General features: G+C 39.7%; 2 protein-coding genes across 2 annotated transcripts in view; both read left to right on the top strand.

Moving 5' to 3' along the window:
• Nucleotides 1–23,846, top strand: part of LOC149202765 (phytyl ester synthase 1, chloroplastic-like) — a gene marked incomplete at its 5' end in the record, with an annotated part of 221,087 nt that overhangs the window by 181,447 nt on the left and 15,794 nt on the right. The gene's annotated exons all lie outside the window — the stretch shown is intronic.
• On the top strand, nucleotides 1,809–3,859 carry LOC149202766 (uncharacterized). The gene is made up of 2 exons (XM_089403672.1): nucleotides 1,809–3,568; nucleotides 3,669–3,859. Exons 1-2 carry the CDS (start codon nucleotides 1,846–1,848, stop codon nucleotides 3,857–3,859), a joined length of 1,914 nt encoding a protein of 637 aa, XP_089259798.1. The 5' UTR covers nucleotides 1,809–1,845.

The raw sequence follows: 23,846 nt of genomic DNA, 5'->3' as shown, positions 1-23,846 counted from the left end.
ATGGAACACAAGCACTAGGAGATTTTAATGATGGGCAACTTGATGAATCTAAATGAATTTCGATTAATTCAAATCAGTGTTGAAAATATTGCCGATATTTCGGCAAAAATCGTAAATATCGCGAGATTTTTACCAAAACGAAATTTCGGCTGTAATTTCTCGCGATTTTTTCTCGTTTTGAATTTCTCGCGATATATCCGAAATATCGGCGATTTTTTTACAAATATCGCGCGACGACCATAAAAATCGCCGGCAGCATTTATAAATTGGGGTTTGGCCGTAAATGATCCATTTCTGTTTCGAATTTTCGTTAGAGCTGGAGCCTGGAGACGCTGCGAAGTTCGAACGGTGGCTGCGGAGGGTTTTGGCTGCGGAGGGTTCCAGTTTATGTGTTTACAACTTTCCAGGTATGCGTATTCCCCAACCGTTAATACTTTGGCTGCGGAGGGTTTAATAAATTGCGACAGTATGCAGTCTTTGTAGCCTCCAATGGTAATGTCACTCCTTATTTCAACCACCTGAAATTTTTTACAAAAGAAATCAAATGATCTGAGGTGGAAGTATGTAATGTTTGTCTGAATATCATGTCTGTGTCTCCTTGAATACCTCGCAAAGTCCAAAGAAGTTCGATAATCGATTAGATACAGTACAGTCCATGCTCTGCATTAAGAAATATATCTCTGGGAATAGAAGAAAAGGTTAACATTACTCACAGTCCTAAAGAAAAATTTTGGTACTATTATTGTCTCCCACAGAAAAATAATTCGTTAAAATTACAGTCTCCGAGAAAAACGTTGGCATCAATTTTTAGTCCTGGACATGAGAAATCAGAGTTGGTTGTCTCGGATGGGAATTCGATACTGTCCAAAGTCCTTAATGATACATAGACAAAATGTATAACTTATGTGTGAATGTTAAATAATAAAAACTTAAAACCATGTGTCTTTGTCACTGCCATATGAGACTATGCCACCACATGTTATCGAACCCAATGCCACAGTATAATGCAGAGTATAGTGACACCATTAAAGATGCAAACCAGAGCCATTGTAAGAACAAGTCATGAGCTGCAGTCAAGCGATCCTTCACATTGTTTATACTGAAATAGAGAGCTTTTGAGATGTGTGTCAAGTTACCACAGAGATTGTCACTGTGTTAATGAGAATCATTGTGTCACCACTGTAATGGAGTGCAAGCCTAATTCTATGTCACTGTCATGTCACAAGTTACAACAACTATCATTACAGTCATCAGGTCACTATGTCAAGAATCAAGATTACTGCTGTCATGCTGCCATTAATTAGTAGCAATTTGGAATTATAGACCTGTAGCATTTGTAGAAAAATTTGGAATTATAGACCTGTAGCATTTGTAGAAAAATTTGGACCTGTGTTAAATTGTTAATTACCAAATTCAGTGAAGACCTTTTAGAGCTCAGACCTGTGAGACAATGTACATTGTAAACATTAACTTAGCCACATCATTGGCTAATTTTTTAAAGATGTTATTTTATTTTGGTCAGAAAATTCAAAAAACAGCAGTCCATCTTTCGATAAGTGTCAATAGCCCGTTCGATTCCCTTGAGAACTTCAGTCTATGGGCCCAGGTCTGCAGTGTTTTATTCACAGAATTGCCCAGAATTTTGATTTTATGCTTGACATTTCTTCTGGGTAGTTCGATGATCGATCTGAGCTTTTCTTCAGAATTTTATAAATTTAAATTTTATATATTAAAAAAACAAGGGTTATATATTGCTTAATAACTTATTAAGTTACTAATTCTAAATTTTTTTTGGTGCTGTAGGTTTCCTTTTGAGTTAGCCGGAGCCCACTACAAAATACAAATATGCCAAAAAACTTGGACCCATTTTGGGAGTATGGGATCCCTGATGGTGGGACAAATCGTGCATATCTTTCATGCAAATTGTGTGGGGACAAGATGACAGGTGGGGTTACACGACTGAAATACCATCTTGCTAGACTCCCTGGACATGATGTTGGCATTTGTAGAGTTTCTAGTCCGGAGCTTATACGAAAAGCTCTTGAGGCAATTGAAGAAAAGGACAGAAAGAAGGAAGAGGCGGAAAGAAACAAAGCTGAACGTGCAGGTAGATCCTTTGGGATATCTTCTCATGATTTTGATGTTCAGGGTAGTGGCCCTACTGGCGCTAGTGGGAGGGGCTCCACAACTGGCACACCATCACATGCTAGTGTGAATGCGAGGTCATCATTTTTTGTTCCACGAACAGGAGCTGGAGCACAACCTGGCATAAAATCGCTTGTCAAAAAAAAGGAGAAGGAAGAAGCAGATAGAGTCATGGGGAGGTGTATTTATTGGAGCGACTTACCTCTCAGCATCACAAAAACCAATCCATTTTGGCAACCAATGTGTGATGCTATTGCTGTTGTGGGCCCAGGGTACAAAAGTGCCACATATGAGGAGTTGCGGGGGCCAATTCTTCAAGCAGAAAAAGAGGACATCAACTCTAGATTGGCAGAGTTGAAACAGACATGGGAAGTCACTGGATGCACAGTGATGTCTGATGGTTGGACAGATAGGAAGGGTAGGACCCTTCTAAATTTCTTGGTACATTGTCCTAAAGGTACCATGTTTATTAAATCGTTGGATGCATCAGAACATATCAAAGATGCAGCAACGATATGTGAGTTGTTAGATGGGTTCATTCAGGAGATTGGTGTGCAGAATGTGGTGCAAGTCGTAACAGACAATGCAGCTAATTATGTGTCTGCCGGCAGAATGCTTATGGAGAGGCATCCCACATTGTTCTGGACTCCATGTGCAGCGCATTGTCTTGATTTGTTGCTTGAGGATATGGGGAAACTCTCCTTCATCAAGGAGGCAGTTCATATGGCTAGGAGCATCCCCAAGTTTATTTATAACCATGCTATTGTTCTTAGCCTTATGAGGAGGTTCACAGGAAACAAGGAGTTGCGGCGTCCTGCCATCACACGTTTTGCCACAACCTTTATTACTCTTCAGTCTTTGCTTCGATGTCAGTACGAGTTGAAGCAAATGTTTGTGTCTAATGATTGGCGTGGTTGTAGATACAGCAGGAGACCTGATGGGAAAGCCATTGAAAAAATGGTGTACTCTGAGACATTTTGGCGTGGAGTAGAAGAAGCATGTGCAGTTAGCGAACCTATAGTAAAGGTTCTTAGATTGGTGGATGGAGAGAAGCCTGCAATGCCTTATTTGTATGAGGGCATGGATAGGGCCAAGGAGGCCATTCGTTCCTATTATGCAGACAAGGGTTCTGCTGGCCTTAATAGGCAGATGATGTTATGGGATGTGATCGATAGTCGGTGGACAGGGATGCTTCATCGACCCATTCATGCAGCAGCACTCTTCCTCAACCCTGCATTTGCATACAAATGCAATTTTCGTTTTGATGGCGAGGTGATTGAAGGGCTCCATTCCTGTATTGAGAGGATGGTACCTGATTCTGAGCTTCGTCTCAAAATCAGCCGCGAGATACATAATTATCAGGATTGTGTTGGCCTATTTGGCTTTGATGATGCCATTAAGGAAAGGGCCCTCTTCATGCCACGTAAGTGACGAGTCATCACTCATTAGAAATTATAAATTTGAATTTAATTATGTTTTAACTTTTAAGTTTTTGAATTTTTTATTTCATTATTTTGTTGTAGATCTTTGGTGGCGAAGCTATGGTGCAAGGGTACCAAATTTGCAAAATTTGGCTATACGAATCTTGAGTCAAACATGTAGCTCTTCAGGGTGTGAGCGCAATTGGAGTGTATTTGAGAAAATACACGCCAAAAAGCGCAATTGGTATAACTTTGAACTCAAGCCTTCAGTTGAGCAATTACACTTATTGTAATTTTTAATTTTTAATTTATGACCTTCAAGTGTCAAGACTCAAGAGTCAAGAGTCAAAACTCATTACTTTTTTTGACACTCTTACAGGTTGGAGTTCGCACGCCTCAACGATTTGGTGTATGTGCATTACAACATCCGACTTCGAGTGAGGCAAATAGAATCACCAGTGGATCCAGATGCCATTTCCTTAGACAATATTGATGTATTGTCTCCGTGGAGGGTGGAGTCTCAGGAGCCCATATTGGAGGAGTCACCTTCATGGTTGGAGGAGCCAGTGGCAGATGATCCATTAGAGCAGGGGCAGCAAGAGGAGGACTCGGAGTCAGAGGAGCAGCAGCACTTAGAGGAGGAGTAGGAGGAGCTGGAGGAGGACACTGCGGGAGCATCAGCATCAACACCATCTGCAATAGATATAGGAGAGCATAGCTCCATGCCTATCACTCATTATTTGACATTAGGTGCAGAGGCAGTGTCAGGGCCTTCTACTACTAGGGGCAGGCCTGACAAACAGCCCATCATGTTTTCCCGTAAAAGGGGGAGAGGGCAGTAGATAGATAGTTGCTAGTTTTATTTGTTATGCTACATGTAACTCATGATGATGAGATACTTTTATTATTATATGTGATGTTATTTTGTATTGGTTCTCCACATTTGAGTCCTTGAATGGACAATTATCAGGGATTAGCACGATTTGGTATCGCCTTTGATATATCATTTCTATTTGACATCATATATATCAGTGTTTTCTTCATATTTATGTGCCAATGTGTTTAGTTCATGTTGTTATTGCTTTATATGTTTAGAAATCTGAAAAAAAATGAATATATTATGCATTTTTTATGCTTGCCGATATTTGCCGATATTTTCGCCGATATTTCCGATAAGATATTTTCCGGACCCTCGCCGATATTTTCCCGATACCGATATTATCAACACTGATTCAAATAAATAGATTAAACGCAAATGTAACCAAGACACGATCGCAAGATATAAACAATTATAGATCAGTGCCTTTAATATTTGAATTAACTATCAACTAAATAAAACAAGTTATCCAAAACAATTTTGTAATATGTGACGAATACCGACAATCATGTAAACGCCCAAGACTATGCAAGCAATTCTAGATTTAAAATGATTTTCTCCAACAGTCAATATAACTTAAAACATTTATCGTACTTTGACCATAGGAAAATCATAAAAATGCATTTAATGACCAAATAAGACTAAGGAACTTTAAGTTAGCGCTTAAGTCATTCCTTAGGCAAAATATAATGAAGTAAAACAAGTCAATGGGTTAATAAATCAAATTTTTTAATGGGCCATAAGCCACATTAAAAAAATTTAATGTTTAAGCGCAAATCCCTTTAATTTATTTTAACTTCTTAGGCACGAAATTTAAAATTTTTAGGACTTTTTAATGTTTTTCAAACCTTTTAGATTTAAAAAAAAAAAATTAGAAGGGGCAGCAGAAGGATGACACTGCAGCGTAGGAGATGAGGGACGGTTGCGTGAAAGGCGAGGGTTTGGAGGTGAATAAGCAGAGGGCAGCGGTGATGAGATCCGTGGGAAGGTAGAGCAGGTTACATGCAGCAGGTGAAACGTATGGAAAGGTAAGGCAATGCCAGCAGCGACAAGTAAACAATTTCGAAATCTGCCAGAGACCCTAAAAAAACAAACAAAAAAAAATCAGTAAGAGTAAACCCAAGGCAGCAAAACAAATCTGAAGTTTTCTGTTGAAAACCCCAGGCAGCAAAAAACGAGGCTTGCAGATTTGCAGCGGCAACAAAATGTTTGTGAGCCCTCTAAAAAAAAGCGAAATGCACAATGAACTCCACAAATCAAGCCGCAAATCAAAGGAAACATCCAGCAAACTAGTAGCCCAGAAACCCTTTAGAAAAAAAGTTCCAGAAATCTTAATTAAAATTTTAAATCCTTTTACTTCAGATTTCTTAATGAAACTCTCATGAAATTTCAAAATCTGAAAATAAATAAATTTAAACCCTTGGACTGCAAACTCTGGATATGATCTCTGCAAAAATGATGCTAATGAACCCGAGAGATCTAGATCTTACCCTCCAGGGCCTAAGTCTGGACTCTGCACAGTGTTCTTCTTCAAATCTGTAGCTGCAAAAAAATAAGAAAACACCCAAACGATATATACGACGACCCAAAAAACTAAAACCTAAAAAACCCAATTCAAAAGAAAATTTTAAAAAACAATTACAGATCTATGTACATGAATGACAGATCTATCAGATCTAGGGAGTGTGAGTCCAATTTCGCTCCTAGATTTAATAATCTGAGGCTCTCAACAGCCAGATCTATCGATTTAGCACCAAAAAAAAGATCAAATTTTCTGAATTTTAAAGGAGGTACTGAGCTCAAAACCCTTCATGCATCATCCATAAAAAATATCTTATGATAAGCCCGGGATCAACTTAAGCTGGGCTCTTCAGAAAACACAGATCGAGAGTTGGTTGATTCAACCAAGAACTTCCCCAAACGCCCGATGATCTAAAAATCAAGACTTTCCTGCACAACTCAATTCAACCATCAACATAGAGCGAGAAAATGATAATAAAATTTAGATAAATAGAGATACCTGCTATTATATTCAAAACTTAAATTATCATTCAAACCCCAGTCACTGAGCAAGATACCTGTACTCAAATCGCTTTTCAAAAAGCTATCATCAATGGCTAAAAAGAAATCTATGCATGAAAATGACACATCTTACAGTATTTCCACGAAGAGTATCACCAGCAGAAATTAACCCAAAAGTCTTTCTTTATTGCTCATAAAAAGATTACAAGAGAGCTTTTTGCATAGTACACGATCCAGAGATTGAATCAACTGACTGACAAATGATCTCCTATTTCAAGATAAATCCTCCAACAGTTAGTCCGAGTGATCCTCGTCAAAGCAATTTCGATCGTTGATGAGGATTAAAATTTCTTTTAATCTCATCCGACGAAATTTTAAATTCTTGAGGAAATTCGAATTTTTGAATTAAATAAATTTTAATTAATTAATTCAAAAATTAAATTTTTGATTTAATTTCCTCAAAATTTTGACTTTGACTTAACCCCAAGGACCAAAGGCTTAAAATTTAGCAAAATAATTAATTTACCTTAGTCCCTGGACCTTTTAAAATTTATTTTTTAAGGACTGGGGAATTTTGCCTCCGGAGAATTTAAATTTACCAAGGACCTAGAATTAATTAAATTTTTCGCTGCTGGACGCATCCGACCTTTTGGTGGACGATCTCGTCCTTTAACACAGTCCCCTGACATCTGCTCTCTGATCTACTGTCACTGGAACCTGCTGCTCATGGGAGATTATGAAGCTGTAGATTACACTGCTGACCCTCTGGAAGGTGTACCTATCTGGCGTACCCCAAATGCTTTACGAGGTATGTATAACCAGGCTTCTTTTTCTATTGGGGATCCGTCGCTCTCTTGTCCGGCATCTCATCCGATCCTTACACCTTCCCGGCATGACCTCTCTTCTCCGGCAACCCTCAGAACTACGGTGGATTGCGCTCCCTCATACCCTCCCCCTCCTTCTTTCTCTGCTTCTGTTCCGGATCACGTTCATACTGCACCGCCTCCCATCTCTTTCTCTGTTTCACCGTCTTCAGATCCCCTCCTTGGAGGTCACCCATGTCATCCTTCTCCCTCTGATCCGTTTAGCACTTCCGGCGGCTTCGCTATCCCCACATCCTCCTCTGTCCCTCCTCCTGTCTCAGGAGCCTCCCCGCTACCGCATCGAGCGCGGAGTTCACCACAGGATCCTAAACCAAAAAGGAAGAACAGATGTTTCAAGTCCAAAGCAGAGGACGTCTTTCTCAGACTGGAGGAGGATGTCCAGTGGGGTGAGATTATGGATCATTCCGATAAAGTCTTGGTGGGCCGAATAAGGGGTCGGAAATACTCGGTTTCTCGATTGAAGGCATGGATATCTGATATTTGGGGACTCCATCTGAGGGATCCCCCCTTAGTACAGATATTAGCTAGAGGTTGGTTTGCAATAAAATTTGTCCTTGCTGAACACACAGACTGGGTCTTATCTGCTCATTGGCATTTCCAACATGCCCCAGTCCTCCTTAAACGTTGGACTCCAATGTTTGACCCCGAATCGGAGCTGATTGGCACTGGACCTATATGGATTCGGCTCTCAGGCGTCCCTATACAGTATTGGTCTGAAGATATCTTCAGAAGAATCGGGAATGCATTGGGCTCTTACTTGGATTATGATCGATCCTTCATCCATACAGGAGTGATGACATATGCTCGTATTCTCATCAATCTGGACACCAGGGGTGGCCTTCAAGAACACATCTCTATTCACTGGAGGGACTTGGCGCGCAAACAGATTATCGATTACGAAGGGATCCCGTATAGATGTCGCCGATGTCACCAAGTTGGACATCTATACCGGGATTGCCCTCTCCTTCACAAGGGTAAGCAGCGACCACTGGAAGAGGCTACTGAAGTTCCCCCTCACTTCCCTGATCTGCAAGCATCGGATGCGCCTTCAACGGAGCAAAACCAGGCTACTGATGATACTCATGACCCTCCGGGCAGCGCTATTGATCCCACTTCATGTCCTTTGTCTGACCAAACGCAAGCGTTTCCTCATCAGTTGGGTGATTGTTCATCGATCCCTCATACCTCTTCCCCTCCGGCACATCCATTTCCCTCTGAAGAATCTGCTCCGCATCCGAACCCTTGCCCTCCTGGATCTGACCCTCTTTCGGGGATTCCCCCTCCCTCCCTCCATTGCCCCATTCCGCCTCCGGCTCCCGCTTCTCCCCCTTGTTCGCCCTCCATAATCACTCCATCCATATCCGCCTCCCTTGCTCCATCCCCCCCACTTTCCCCTCGATATGCCCTCAGATCCAGATCTAAAGACAGAGGTGGAGATGCTTTCGGCCTTGACATTATATCAGCTCCTATTAAGCAATCTCGTGGTCGACCATCGCGTATTTCTAAAGCTAGACATACTGCCGATGCTGAAGTTGCCATTGGGCGACAACAAACCATCCCCTGGGCCCTTAGAGCAAAGCATGGCCCTGCCCCTCTTCCCTAATGAAGGTACTCTCTTTCAACTGCAGGGGTTTTGCTAGTTCCCCCAAGAAATTAGCGCTCAGGAGATTGCTCTCCATATCTCAACCAGATATCATTCTACTTCAAGAGACCCTCTGTCCTGCAGACACTCTCATCCAGTCCTTCAAATCTTGGATGCCATACTGGACATTTCATGCTATTGATGCATCAGGGAGATCGGGAGGTCTAGCTATTGGGATCCTCAACAAAGCTATCAAGATCAGTAACATTTGGGGCGGTAGGGGCTTCATAGGCCTGGACATCTATGTACTCTCTATGGAAATGAACCTGCGTATTGTCAACGTCTATGGTCCATGTTCTAGCAGGGCTCCCTTCTGGAGTGCGCTACTTGAATCTGACCTATTGAAGGAGGACAATATATTGCTTGGTGGCGACTTAAACTTCTCAATGGGTCAGTGTGAGTCATGGGGACACTCTGCCCTGACAGACCCTTTATCGGACACCATATCCAACCTGTTGGAGGAGCATCACTGGGTAGACATACCCTCTGCCAGACTACAGCATACCTGGACGAATAACAGAAGTGGGAATCAGAGTTTGGCTAGAAGATTAGACAGGTTCTTGCTTAAAGAAACCCTCTATAACCATCTTCCTCGCACTAGGCAGTGGGTCGGCTCCGGCGGCATCTCCGATCATCGCCCTATCTTTCTGGAGACAGCTGACTCCTATGACAGAATCAAGAGCCCTTTTAAATTCAATTCTACTTGGTTAAAGGATCCCTCCTATATACACTTGGTCACCGAATATTGGCAGAACAATCCAATTCGTGAACAGGAGGAACTCTCGGCCGGATTTGTGAGGAAACTAGCTGAATTAAAGCGCTTGTCTAAGCATTGGGCACACCAGAAGCGGATCAGGGACGATCACACTTTAATAGAAGCTGAAAAAGCCATTGCAGCATACGAGACCTCTTCTGATGGCATCTACACTATTGAAGGAAGCAAAGAACAGTTCAATTCCCTCATTACCGAGCGCACACAGATTCTGAAATGCAGAGAGGAAAGCTGGCGGCTGCGCAGCAGGGCCATATGGCTTAACGAGGGAGATGCTAATACTACTTTCTACCACAAGTTCGCCAACGGTCGAAAAGCCATCAATTCTATTTGGGAGCTCAGGGATGAACAAAATCAGTCTATTACATCTCAGAGGAACCTGGCCTGTTTAGCGATCAATCATTTTAAAGGCATTTATACTGCCCCCAGAGAGGCAAACATCCTGGAGATCATGCGAGTGGCAGAGCATTTTCCCAGATTCGTCCTTCAAGATGATACAGAGGAGCTCACTAAGGCAGTCACTATGGAGGAGCTAGAATCCACCATTAAGTGGTTCAAGAAGGATAGAAGCCCCGGTCCTGATGGCTGGACCATCGAATTCTACATTGCATTCCTTGATCTGCTGGGCAACGATCTCCTCAATATTATTGAGCAAAGCAGAAGATCTGGCAGGATTTCATCAGCTATTAAATCCACCTTCATCGCTCTCATACCGAAAGCCAATCACCCTTCATCCTACAACGACTTCCGCCCCATCTCCCTCTGCAACTGCCTATACAAAATCATCGCTAAAATCATCGCCAATCGTCTTAAGCCCATTTTATCTCGCCACATATCCCCTGAACAGTTTGCTTTCCTCCATCATCGGCAGATTCATGAGGCCATCGCCACCGCTCAAGAGCTCCTTCATACTCTCCATACAAAAAAACAAAAGGGCCTGATATTAAAGGTTGACCTGTCAAAAGCTTTCGATAGAGCCAACTGGCTCTACATCAGGCTTCTTCTGACTCATCTCGGCTTTCCCTATAGCTACACTAAATGGATAATGGGCTGCATCTCTGATGTGCCCTACAACATTCTTCTTAATGGTGAAGCCACATCCTTCTTCACCTCTGAACGAGGGCTCAGGCAAGGTTGCCCATTATCACCGCTTCTATTCCTCCTCGTCATGGAAGGTTTGAGTCGGCTTATCATATCTGCTCGAGACAGGAATCAACTCAATGGCATCAACATCTCAGAGTATCTTCATCTTACGCACCTCTTGTTTGTCGATGACATACTCATCTTTCTTAATGGTTGCACAGGTGACACCACTACTCTCCAGAACATTTTTGCTCTCTTTCAACAGGCCACTGGCATGCAGATCAATGAGAACAAATCCACAATTACGGTGGTTGGCTGCTCACAACATGAATATACCTTTGCTCTACAGCGCTTCCCCTTCATCTCTTTAACATTATCTGAAGGCATCAAATACCTGGGGTACAGATTAAAACCTGTGGGCTATCGGATTGCAGATTGGTCGTGGTTAATAGCGAAGGTGGAGAAAAGATTACAGGTTTGGTATCACCGATATCTTTCCAGAGCCGGTAGATTGACTCTTATCAAAGCAGTCATTGAGGCCACCCCAGTATACTGGATGACCTTGGCATGGATACCTCGGGGCATCCTGAGCAGATTACAATCCATATGTGCTAAATTTTTATGGAATGGGCATCATACAGGGAAGCATTTTGCCTGGGTGAATTGGGCTACCATAGCAAAACCCAAGCGATGGGGAGGCTGGGGCATTAAAAACCTCGACTTCTTTGCAAAAGCATTGGCTGCCAAACTTGGGTGGAGCCTCTTGACCACGGAAAGCCTATGGACTCAAGTCGCACAGGCAAAATACACCAAGCCAATGCACCTTATGGACTGGTTACGTCTTCAACACAACCCGGGCAGAAATACTTCAAATATATGGAAAGCAGTCCTCCAATCGTTGCCGCTGTTGAGGGACGGAATCACCTGGCGCATCAAAGAGGGCAACAGTGTCAGGATTGGAGTGGATCCGTGGGTCGGGTGCGGTAATTCGCACAGGTTACCAGATGAGCTTTTAACGCACCTCCATGCCAATGGCATCACTCATATCTGGCAAATTGGGGATAGGGCAAACACCACCTTCCTACAACAAGCGTGGGCTTCACCTCGCACATTAGAATTACCTGAACGTTGGCATCCTGTATGGCGGGATTATACAGAAGCTCTGTCGCAGGCCCACATTCGACTTACTGACGGTCATGACGAATTAATTTGGGCAATCGCACCCCATGGCACCTATTCGCCCAAGCTGGGATATATCACTCTAATGGAGCCATATAAGCCCGCGGTTATTCTCCCTGTCTGGAAAGCGCTCTGGAAATTGGATGCTGCCCCCCGAACTCGCCTCCTTATGTGGAACATCCTTGCTGATAAAATTCCAACAGGTATCAACCTCATGAAGCGTGCTTTCCACGGGCCGTTCAGATGTCATTTGTGCCGATCAGGTGAGGAAAGCACTGCACATTTGTTCCTATTTTGTCAGGCCACAGTAGCATTTTGGCAGAGCATAGTTATACACTATCCATCCCTCAAGCCCTGGCAGGGACAGAATCTCATGGATACATGGAGCGACTGGTGTCGATCCCACACAGGCAAATTCGTCAACATGCCCTTACTTGTTTGCTGGGCAATATGGATTGCCCGAAACCAGGTTATTTTTCAAAACAGGGAGCCACAGTGGCCTGTCATTCTGAGACACACTATAGCAGATTTTGATTTACTTCCCACAGCTGTACCAAAAAATACCACGCGTACCTTCAGACAAATCAACTTGGATAAATCGAAGCCCTGGGCGTTTTTCGACGGCTCTGCACAAGAAATAGGCTGCGGTGGTGGAGCGCTCCTTTATCTCAGCGATACCCATTGCTACAAAATTCAGATAAATCTGGGTCGTGGTACCAACAATTTTGCCGAATTATGTACAGCAAAGCATATCATCCACTTTGCCATACAGAAACATTGCAGCCATCTACAGTTATTCGGAGATTCTCAAATTGTTTGCAATTGGTTGAACGATACAGCACACTGCCATACATACTCTCTGAGCCACATTCTCCTAGAGACAAAAAGGCTGATAGCATCATTGGAATCCTTCAACTGCAGCCACATATACAGAGAACAGAACACCGAGGCGGACCAGCTTTCCAAAGCAGCTACTCATATACAAAGGGACGGCTGGCTCATACAAGAGGACATTGATGGATCATCCCATCAATACTACCACAGACCTTTCCATGATATTCCATAGGTCTGGGCTTGCTCCCACACACTATCTATGATTTTTTGTAGCTCATATGATCAGCTGTAATTTTTTATTTTTACATCAATATGTAGCTGTACTAGAACTGCTGGGCTCTCTGCGCAGAGCCGGAATGTGAAAGTATTATACAGGGTTTAGCTGTTAGGACTTCATATCAGACGATAATCGTCACACAATCTTGAATGCAACTGCATCTGTAAAATGTAATTTCTCCTTTAATAGAAGTTACGATATTTTCCTTATGGGAAAAAAAAATTAAATTTTTGGCTTAGGATTTTAATTAATTTTGGCTAGAAAATTTAATTAATTAACCCATGAGGAGATAAATTATTTTTCCAACTCTTGAGACACTTTACATCATGATTTCACATTTTTTACAACTCAAAGGGGAAAACCCATTTACAAAAGGACCCTCATAGACTACTCAGTTCTGCGACACAAATATAATCCAACAAATTAAGCAATTTGTAATAAAATAACCTAACCAAATAGTTAGGATTAATTCCCAAATCACTTTACATAGACTCGATCTAGAACACTAGAACTCCCCTGAGATCCCAGTGACAAAATTCATTCCTGTTTTGGGGTAAGGTTGAAGGAAAACTCTGCCGACCATTCGAGAATGGATTGGTGAGACAAAAAAACCTCCCGGAATGTAGATCGTCACCAGAAAAGTAGGTTTACTTAGGTGATTACATACACGACATGGATCTGCTGAGATTATTTACATTATACACATGCACATTGGGTTTACATTAGAAGATGACGATCAAGCTGATGATGATAGTTGGACGGCACGAACACATCGATCAGGCACTATCCCTTTTGTGAAAAAATGGGGTGTACTACTTGGGTCATTGACACGTAGTGGTCAACATCTAGCTCTACTTGGGGACACGTTGTTGCACTGGATGAATGTGAGAATCTAGAATCTGCATCCACGCAACACACAACATAAGTCGTGTCCATCCAAAAATCATCATATAACGTTAAGCACAGGAAAAATATAAGCTCTTCATTTATTAACTAGTCTAATAACATGAAAAACACAAATCTAACTACAAAATGAAACACTGAAATAACAGGGCATAAGGTTAGAAATACAATACAAAGATGCCCTGTGGCATCAGATGTGTTCAATACAGTGCATACTGAGCGTTTGTCTGCTTTCAGGCAAATGTGTCAACTGTTTCTCGGATGTGCCTTGTCCAATTCTGCGTACAATAGGACTTTTTCCTATCCGAAAATCACGATGCTCGCGATCATTTGATGCACCAAATCACTTTCTTATTCTCTTTCTCTTGCGCTTTTTCTTTGTGGCAGGCTGTATCACTGATGATGTAGAACATTCTGCTTCAAAACTCTTAGATGAGGTATGTAAGGTATGCGTGACATGTCTTTCTTCATTCTGCATCTACTCTGTCAAGAATGATGGATCAGTCTCACAGGTGTCATGAGTTATAACTTGATCTTCAATGACTGGTGGATTAACCATGTGAGCGTCAACTTGATTCTTATCAATTTCAATTTTATCCGAGTCACCTTCAATTAACCACTTTTCAATGGAACAAATGACCTCCTCATAATAAGATGGAGCTTGTTGCAGCAGATAAGGAGGCCTCTGATCTGTTGACGTTTCCTTGTTTCTTTCATCCTCTGACCGATGCTGAAATTTTTGTACCTGTATTGTTTTGGTATCCATCTGGCTAGAGTGTTCAACCTTCATAGCACTGACTTCCTTGGCATGCTTTTCCTCCATGGTCAATAACTTATTGAGAAGACATACCTGATCAGTTTCCACATCTTTTATTACTTTTTCATTCTTTGCTTTCATGCCTATGAAACAATTTTGCATATAGTTTATCTCTTTCTTATGATTTGCTTGCATGATAGCCAACTAATTATTATAGTCAAATCTCATGATGGTCATTTCTTCATCCATAGTTAATAACTTGCTTTGAATAGAATTAATTTCTCTGCCATACTTAGCTTTCATGGTTTCCATTTCCTTCTGCATGTCGGTCCTCATATCCTCTATATTCTTAGCACACTTTTCTACTACAGTGGTTACGTGATCGGAGTGTTTAATTTTCATGATTTCCATCTCCTCATCATGTTTTTCTAGTTGAGTGTATAAAGTTCTCATATACTTGACGTAATCAGTTACAAATTTCTCTTGATTAGGCTCCATAGTTTTTACGAGTTGTGTTTGACAGAACTACATGTCTTTAACCAACTGCTTTAGTTCTTTTATAATTTGCTTATCATTTTCCCTTTCATTGTCGACACTGATTTGATAACTTGTTCCTGCTTTTCCACTATCATGGATTTGACTAGCAACGGTACAAGTGGATGGCACATTCTGATATGGAGAATTGTCTTGAAATCTTTCATTGACAGCTGCATAATTTTAGGGGCACAAGGCGAGCTACCTTGATAACCATATCTATTTGTAAAAGAATTGACAATGTCTTGTAAAGAAGCGAAAGAATCTTCAAGACAATTATTAAACCAATTCAAAGCATCACCCTCTAAAGAAAAGGCAAATAGACGCATTTTGACATCTTCATGATCATACTGGGGAGAACTACAATATCTGAGTATTGTATGAGTAAATCTGCATAGATGCTTTCTAACAGTGACTGAATCACCACCTTAGAACAAAGACAATTTATGAATGGCCACTTTTGGAATATCATGGAGAAAATTAGTGAAATGACACGGGGTAAACGAATCATCCATGATGAATTGCCTGAAGGAATAATGAGGGACCAAATGGATGATAGAGAGAGACCCATGCTCAAGAAAATCAAGAGATCCATAAGAGGCGAGCTTCTAGTAGAAATTTTTGTAAGAAATGAAAGAAGTGGAGTTGCCACTTGAACATCAATCTAACTCTAGGATCCAAAAGGCAACAAACAACAGGATATAAGGGAGGGCTTCTTGTTTGAGAAATAATAAATGGAAGAAGTGGAGTCGCCACCCAAACAAGAAATGAACTGAAATGTCCAAGTGCTAAAGGTGCAGATGAAAAGATAAATGAGATGACAAAAGATAAGGCGATGAAAATATCAAATGACGTCAGGAAAGGTTGTGTTGCTTGACCGGCTAATGAATGGCGAAAATATGAGATGATTAAAATGATGTCGAGAAACCAAGGACATAAAAAACTCTATCCCCGGCAACGGTGCCAAAAAATGTTGTCGTTGCCGGCTCAAATGAAAAGATGAGAAATGAGAAGAATGATAAGGAAATGTTGTTGAAACGCCGAGAATAAAATGTCTCCGGCAATGGTGCCAAAAAATGTTGTCGTTGCCGGCTCAAATGAAAAGATGAGAAATGAAAAGAATGATGAGGAAATGTCGTTGAAATGCCGAGAATAAAATGTGTCTAGAAACGACGCCCAAAAATGTTGTCGCACGAAGTGTCTAGGCACCGCGACAATGCTCAGAGTAAGGGATGTCACTAGTGATCCTTATTCACTCCGCTTAGACTCTCTCCTAGGCAATTCAAGGGGGGTAGTCCCTGAGGTAAAAGGATGAGAAAGCCTATGGAACACAGGCTCTAGGAGATTTTAATGATGGACAACCTGATGAATCTAAATGAATCTCGATTAATTCAGATAAATAGATTAAACGCAAATGTAACCAAGACACGACTGCAAGATAGAAACAATTATAGACCAGTGTCTTTAATATTTGAATTAACCATCGACTAAATAGAACAAGTTATCCAGAACAATTTTGCAATATGTGACGAACACTGACAATCATGTAAACGCCCAAGACTATGCAAGAAATTCCAGATTTAAAACGATTTTCGCTAATGACCAAGATTAAATAATTTTCTCCAACAGTGAATATAACTTAAAACATGTATCGTACTTTGACCATAGTAAAATAATAAAAATGCGTTTAATGACCAAATAACACTAAGGAACTTTAAGTTAGTGCTTCAGTCGTTCCTTAGGCAAAATGTAAAGAAGTAAAACAAGTCAACGGGTTAGTAAATCGAATTTTTTAATGGGCCATAGGCCACATTAAAAAATTTTAATGTTTAAGCGCAAATCCCTTTAATTTATTTTAACTTCTTAGGCACAAAATTTAAAATTTTTAAGATTTTTTAATGTTTTTCAAATTTTTTAAATTCTTTTAGAAATTTTTAATTCTTTGTGATTTTTAATGAATCTTTTAAATCAGAAAAGGAAGGAAAAAGTTAAATGTCAAAAAGTTACATTTTTGGAAGTTTTCTTAATTTTTTAGATTTTTATTTTTATTTTTTATGAAAATAAATCAAATTCGAAAAAATCAAATCGAAAATGAAAATGAGATCAAAAATCAAAATCCAAAGCCCATAAAAAAAAAAAGAAAAGGAAACGTGAAATCAAAATCAGACAAAAATAAAAATAAAAGTAAAAATTCAAATCAAAATAAGACCACAAATCAAAGAGTAAAACAAAATGAATTTCAAACAATAAAATCAAATTTAAAACATAACCAAAACAAAAAAAATCAAATGAAAATGCATAACCTAACCTAAGCCTAAGATTGATCGAAAAATAAAATAAAATTATATATATGCTTAACCTTAACTCCTACTCAAAATACAACTAAAATAAAAGAAAGATAATTGACCAACCCAACGCATAAATAAAATTATCGAAGTTTTTTTGTTTGTCGTTGTGCAAGTTTGCATTCAATGGCGGCTTGGACAACGAAGGAGATGAGGGCAGGCTTTGAAGGTAGCGAGGAGTAGGGAAGAAGATCGCAGAATGTGGCGCTGTTTGGCGGTGAATGCAGTGGATGAGGAGGGAGCACAATGTATCTCAACGAAGATAGAAGGATGCGGGGTGCAGCAAGGATAGAACTACGGATTGAGGCAAGAAGATACAGCGTGGAGAGGGCTGAGGGAACTAGAGAAATTGCAGAAGGGAGAGCCGCTGCCGTAAAGCAGAGAGGAGAGGCTTATGTGTGTTTGTTGTTTGCAGGGGCTTGGACGGTGGTTGAACACTGAGGGATGCGCAGCAAATCAGAATGAGAAGGGGCAACAGAAGGATGATACTGCAGCGTAGGAGATGAGGGACGACTGTGTGAAAGGCAAGGGTTTGGAGGTGAATACGCAGAGGGCAGCAATGATGAGATCTGTGGGAAGGTAGAGCAAGTTACATGCAGTAGGTGAAATGCATGGAAGGGTAAGGAAATGCCAGCAGCGACAAGTAAACAATTTCGAAATCTCCCAGAGACCCTAAGAAAACAAACAAACAAAAACCAAGAGGAAACCAAGGCAGCAAAACAAATCTGAAATTTTCTGTTGAAAACCCTAGGCAGCAAAAAATGAGGCTTGCAGATTTGCAACGGCAGCAAAATGACTGTGAGCCCTCTAAAAAAATCAAAATGCACAGTGAACTCCACAAATCAAGGTGCAAATCAAAGGAAACATCCAGCAAACTGGTAGCTCAGAAACCCTTTAAAAAAAGTTCCATAAATCTTAATTTAAAATTTTAAATCCCTCCGCTTCAGATTTCTTAATGAAACCCTCACGAAATTTTCAGATTTGAAAATAAATAAATTTAATCCCTTGGACTGCAAAATCTGGATATGTCCCCTGCAAAAATGATGTTGTTGAACCCAAGAGATCCAGATCTTAGCCTCGAGGGCCTAGATCTGGACTCCGCACAGTTTTCTTCTTCAAATCTGTAGCTGCAAAAAAATAGGAAAACACCCAAACAAAATATACAATGACCCGAAAAACTAAAACCCAGAAAACCCAAGTCAGAAAAATTCAGAAAAACAATTACAGATCTATGTACATGAATGGCAGATCTATCAGATCTAGGGAGTGCGAGTCCAACTCCGCTCCCAGATCTAATAATTTGAGGCTCTCAATAGCCAGATCTATCGATTTAGCACAAAAAAAATATTAAATTTTTTGAATTTTAAAGGAGGTACTGAGCTCAAAACCCTTCATGCATCACCCATAAAAATATCTTATGATAAGCCTGGGATCAAATTAAGTTGGGCTCGATCGAGAGTTGGTTGATTCAACCAAGAACTTCCCCGAACACTCGATAATCTAAAAATCAAGACTTCCCTGCACAACTCAATTCAACCATCAACATAGAGCGAGAAAACGATAATAAAATTCAAATAAATAGAGATACCTGCTATTATATTCAAAACTTAAATCATCATTCAAACCCCAGCGACTGAGCAATACCTGTACTCAAATCTCTCTTCAGAAAATGGCTAAAAAGAAATTTATGTATGAAAATGATACATCTTACAATATTTCCATGAAGAGTATCACCAGCAGAAATTAACCCCAAAGTCTTTTTGTATTGCTCGTAAAAAGATTACAAGAGAGCTTTTTGCTTAGTACACAATTCAGAAATCGGATCAATTAACTGAGAAATGACCTCTTATTTAAAGATAAATCCTCCAACGGCTAGTTTGAGCAATCCTCGTCAAAGCAATCTCGATCGTTGATGAGGATTAAAATTTCTTTTAATTTCATTCGATGAAATTTTAAATTCTTGAGGAAATTCGAATTTTTCAATTAAAAAATGAATTTTAATTAATTCAAAAATTAAAATTTTGAATTAATTTCCTCAAAATTTTGACTTTGACTTAACCTCAGGGACCAAAGGTTTAAAATTTAGCAAAATAATTAATTTACCTTAGTCCCTGGACCTCTTAATTTTTTTTAAGGACCGACAAATTTTGCCTTCGGAGAATTTAAATTTACCTAGGACCTAGAATTAATTAAAATTTTGGCTTAGAATTTTAATTAATTTTGGCCAGAAAATTTAATTAATTAACCTATGAGGGGATACATTATTTTTCCAACTTTCAAGACACTTTACATCATGATTTCACATTTTTTACATCTCAAGAGGGAAAACCCATTTGTAAAAGGACCCTCACAAACTACTTAGTTCTGTGACACAAATATAATCCAGCAGATCAAGCAATTTGTAATAAAATAACCTAACCAAATAGTTAAGATTATTCCCAAATCACTTTTACATAGACTCAATCTAAAACACTAGGACTCCCCTACGATCCTAGTGAAAATCCATTTCGGCTTTGGGGTGAGGCTGAAAGAAAACTCTGCCGACCATCCGAGAATGGATCGGTAAGACAAAAAACCTCCCAGAATGTAGATCATCACCAGAAAAGTAGGTTTGCCTAGGTGATTACATACACGGCATGAATCTGCTGAGATTATTTACATTATACACATAAACACTGTGTTTATATTATACGATGACGATCAAGCTGATCATAATAGTTGGATGGCACGAACACATCGATCAGGCACTATCCCTTTTGCGAAAAAAGAGGGTGTACTGCTTGGGTCGTTGACACATAGTGGTCAACATCTGGCTCTACTTGGGGACATGTCACTGCACTGGAGGAATGTGAGAATCCAGAATTTGCATCCACGCAACACACAACATAAGTAGAGTCCATCCAAAAATCATCATATAACGTAAAGCACATGAAAGATATAAGCTCTTCATTTATTAACTAGTCTAATAATATGAAAAACACAAATTTAACTACAAAATGAAATACTGAAATAACAGAGTATAAGGTTAGAAATACAATACAAAGATGCCCCATGGCATCAGATTCGTTCAATATAGTGCATACTGAGCATTTGCCTACTTTCAGGCAAATCTGTTAGCTGTTTCTCGAATGTGCCTTGTCCAATTCTGCATACGATAGGACTTTTTCCTATCCGAAAATCAAGCTACTCACGGTCATCTGATGCATCAAATTGCTTTCTCATTCTCTTTCTCTTGCGCTTTTTCTTTGTGGCAGACTGTATCACTGATAATGTAGAACATTCTGCTTCAAAACTCTCAGATGAGGTATGTAAGATATGCGTGACATGTCTTTCTTCATTCTGCATCTACTCTGTCAAGAATGATGGATCAGTCTCACAGGTGTCATGAGTTATAACTTGATCTTCAATGACTGTGGATTAACCATGTGAGCGTCAACCTGATTCTTATCAATTTCAATTTTATCCAAGTCACCTTCAATTAACCACTTTTCAATGGAACAAATGACCTCCTCATAATAAGATGGAGCTTCCTGCCGCAGATAAGGAGGCTTCTGATCTGTTGACGTTTCCTTGTTTCTTTCATCCTCTGACCGATGCTGAAATTTTTGTACCTGTATTGTTATGGCATCCATCTGGCTAGAGTGTTCAACGTTCATAGCACTGACTTCCTTGGCATGGTTTTCTTCCATGGTCAATAACTTATTCAGAAGACATGTCTGACCAGCTTCCACATCTTTTATTACTTTTTCATTCTTTGCTTTCATGCCCATGAAACAATTATGCATATAGTTTATATCTTTCTTATTATTTGCTTGCATGGTAGCCAATTGATTATTAATAAAATCTCATGATGGTCATTTCTTCATCCATAGTTAATAACTTGCTTTGCATAGAATTAATTTCTCTGCCATGATTAGCGTTCATGGTTTTCATTTCCTTCTGCATGTCAGTCCTCATATCCTCCATATTCTTAGCACACTTTTCTACTATAGTGGTTACGTGATCGGAGTGTTTAATTTTCATGATTTCCATCTTCTCATCACGTTTTTCTAGTTGAGTGTATAAAGTTCTCATATCCTTGACGTAACTAGTTACAAATTTCTCTTGATCAAACTCCATATATTTTACCAGCAGTGTTTGATTGAACTGCATGTTTTTAACCAACTGCTTTAGTTCTTTTATAATTCGCTTATCATTTTCCCTTTCATTGTCGACACAAATTTGATAATTTGTTCCTGCTTTTCCACAATCATGGATTTGACTAGCAACGGTACAAGTGGATGGCACATTCTGATATGGAGAATTGTCTTGAAATCTTTCATTGACAACTGCATAATTTTAGGGGCACAAGGCGAGCTACATTGATAACCATATCTATTTGTAAAAGCATTGACGATGTCTTGTAAAGAAGCGAAAGAATCTTCACAACAATTATTAAACCAATTCAAAGCATCATCCTCTAAAGAAAAGGCAAATAGATGCATTTTGACATCTTCATGATCATATTGGGGAGAACTACAATATCTGAGTATTGCATGAGTAACCCTACATAGATGCTTTCTAACAGCGACTGAATCACCACCTGAGAACAAAGACAATTTATGAATGGCCACTTCTGGAATATCATGGAGAAAATCAATGAAATGACATGGGGTAAACGAATCATCCATGATGAATTGCCTGAAGGAATAATGAGAGACCAAATGGATGATAGAGAGAGACCCCTGCTCAAGAAAATCAAGAGATCCACAAGAGGCGAGCTTCTAGTAGAAATTCTGTAAGAAATGAAAGAAGTGGAGTCGCCACTTGAACATGAATCTAACTCTACAATCCAAAAGGCAACAAACAACCGAATATAAGGGAGGGCTTCTTGTCTGAGAAATAATAAATGGAAGAAGTGGAGTTGGTACCCAAACAAGAAACGAACCGAAATGTCCAGGGGATTAAGGTGCGGATGAAACAATGAATAAGATGACAAAAGATAAGGCGATGAAAAGATCAAATGATGCCAGGAAATGTTGTGTTGCTTAACCGGCTAATGAATGGCGGAAAATATGAGATGATTAAAACAATGTCGAGAAACCAAGGACATAAAAACTCTATCCCCGACAATGGCGCCAAAAAATGTTGTCATTGCTAGCTCAAATGAAAAGATGAGAAATGAGAAGAATGATAAGGAAATTTTGTTGAAACGTCGAGAATAAAATGTCCCCAGCAATGGTGCCAAAAAATGTTGTCATTGTCGGCTCAAATGAAAAGATGAGAAATGAAAAGAATGATGAGGAAATGTCGTTGAAACGCCAAGAATAAAATGTCCCCAGCAACGACACCAAAAAATGTTGTCGCACGAAGTGTCTAGGCACCGCGACAACACTCAGAGTAAGGGTTGTCACTCTTGATCCTTACTCACCCTGCTTAGACTCTCTCCTAAGCAAGTCAAGAGGGGTAGTCCCTAAGGTAAAAGGATGAGAAAGCCTATGGAACACAGGCTCTAGGAGATTTTAATGATGGACAACCTGATGAATCTAAATGAATCTCGATTAATTCAGATAAATAGGTTAAACGCAAATGTAACTAAGACACGACCGCAAGATAGAAACAATTATAGACCAGTGCCATTAATACTTGAATCAACCATCGACTAAATAAAACAAGTTATCTAGAACAATTTTGCAATATGTGACAAATACTAACAATCATGTAAACGCCCAAGACTATGCAAGAAATTCCAGATTTAAAATGATTTTTGATAATGACCAAGATTAATTAATTTTTTCCAACAGTCAATATAACTTAAAACATTTATCGTACTTTGACCATAGGAAAATCATAAAAATGCATTTAATGACCAAATAACACTAAGGAACTTTAAGTTAGTGCTTCAGTCATTCCTTAGGCAAAATGTAAAGAAGTAAAACAAGTCAATGGGTTAATAAATCGAATTTTTTAATGGGCCATAGGCCACATTAAAAAAATTTAATGTTTACGCGCAAATCCCTTTAATTTATTTTAACTTCTTAGGCACAAAATTTAAAAATTTTAGGATTTTTTAATGTTTTTCAAATCTTTTACATTTTTTTTAATTTTTTTAGAAATTTTTAATTCTTTGTGATTTTTAATGAATTTTTTAAATCAGAAAAGGAAGGAAAAAGTAAAATGTCAAAAAGTTCA

This window comes from Pinus tabuliformis, chromosome 2_1 (genome assembly GCF_031772625.1).
Source record: "Pinus tabuliformis cultivar Carrire ecotype Pingquan chromosome 2_1, CPIR1, whole genome shotgun sequence".
In the NCBI taxonomy this organism is placed as follows: Eukaryota; Viridiplantae; Streptophyta; class Pinopsida; order Pinales; family Pinaceae; genus Pinus; species Pinus tabuliformis.
The sequence above is the reverse complement of the archived record's forward strand: the minus strand, read 5'-3'. Positions and strand labels throughout refer to the sequence as shown.

Bases quoted from the DNA above. Each gene is read 5' to 3' on its own strand.
- LOC149202766 (XM_089403672.1), top strand. From the start codon at position 1,846: ATGCCAAAAAACTTGGACCCATTTTGGGAGTATGGGATCCCTGATGGT. The intron at 3,569-3,668 runs GTAAGTGACGAG...ATTTTGTTGTAG, and splicing joins AAGGGCCCTCTTCATGCCAC to ATCTTTGGTGGCGAAGCTAT.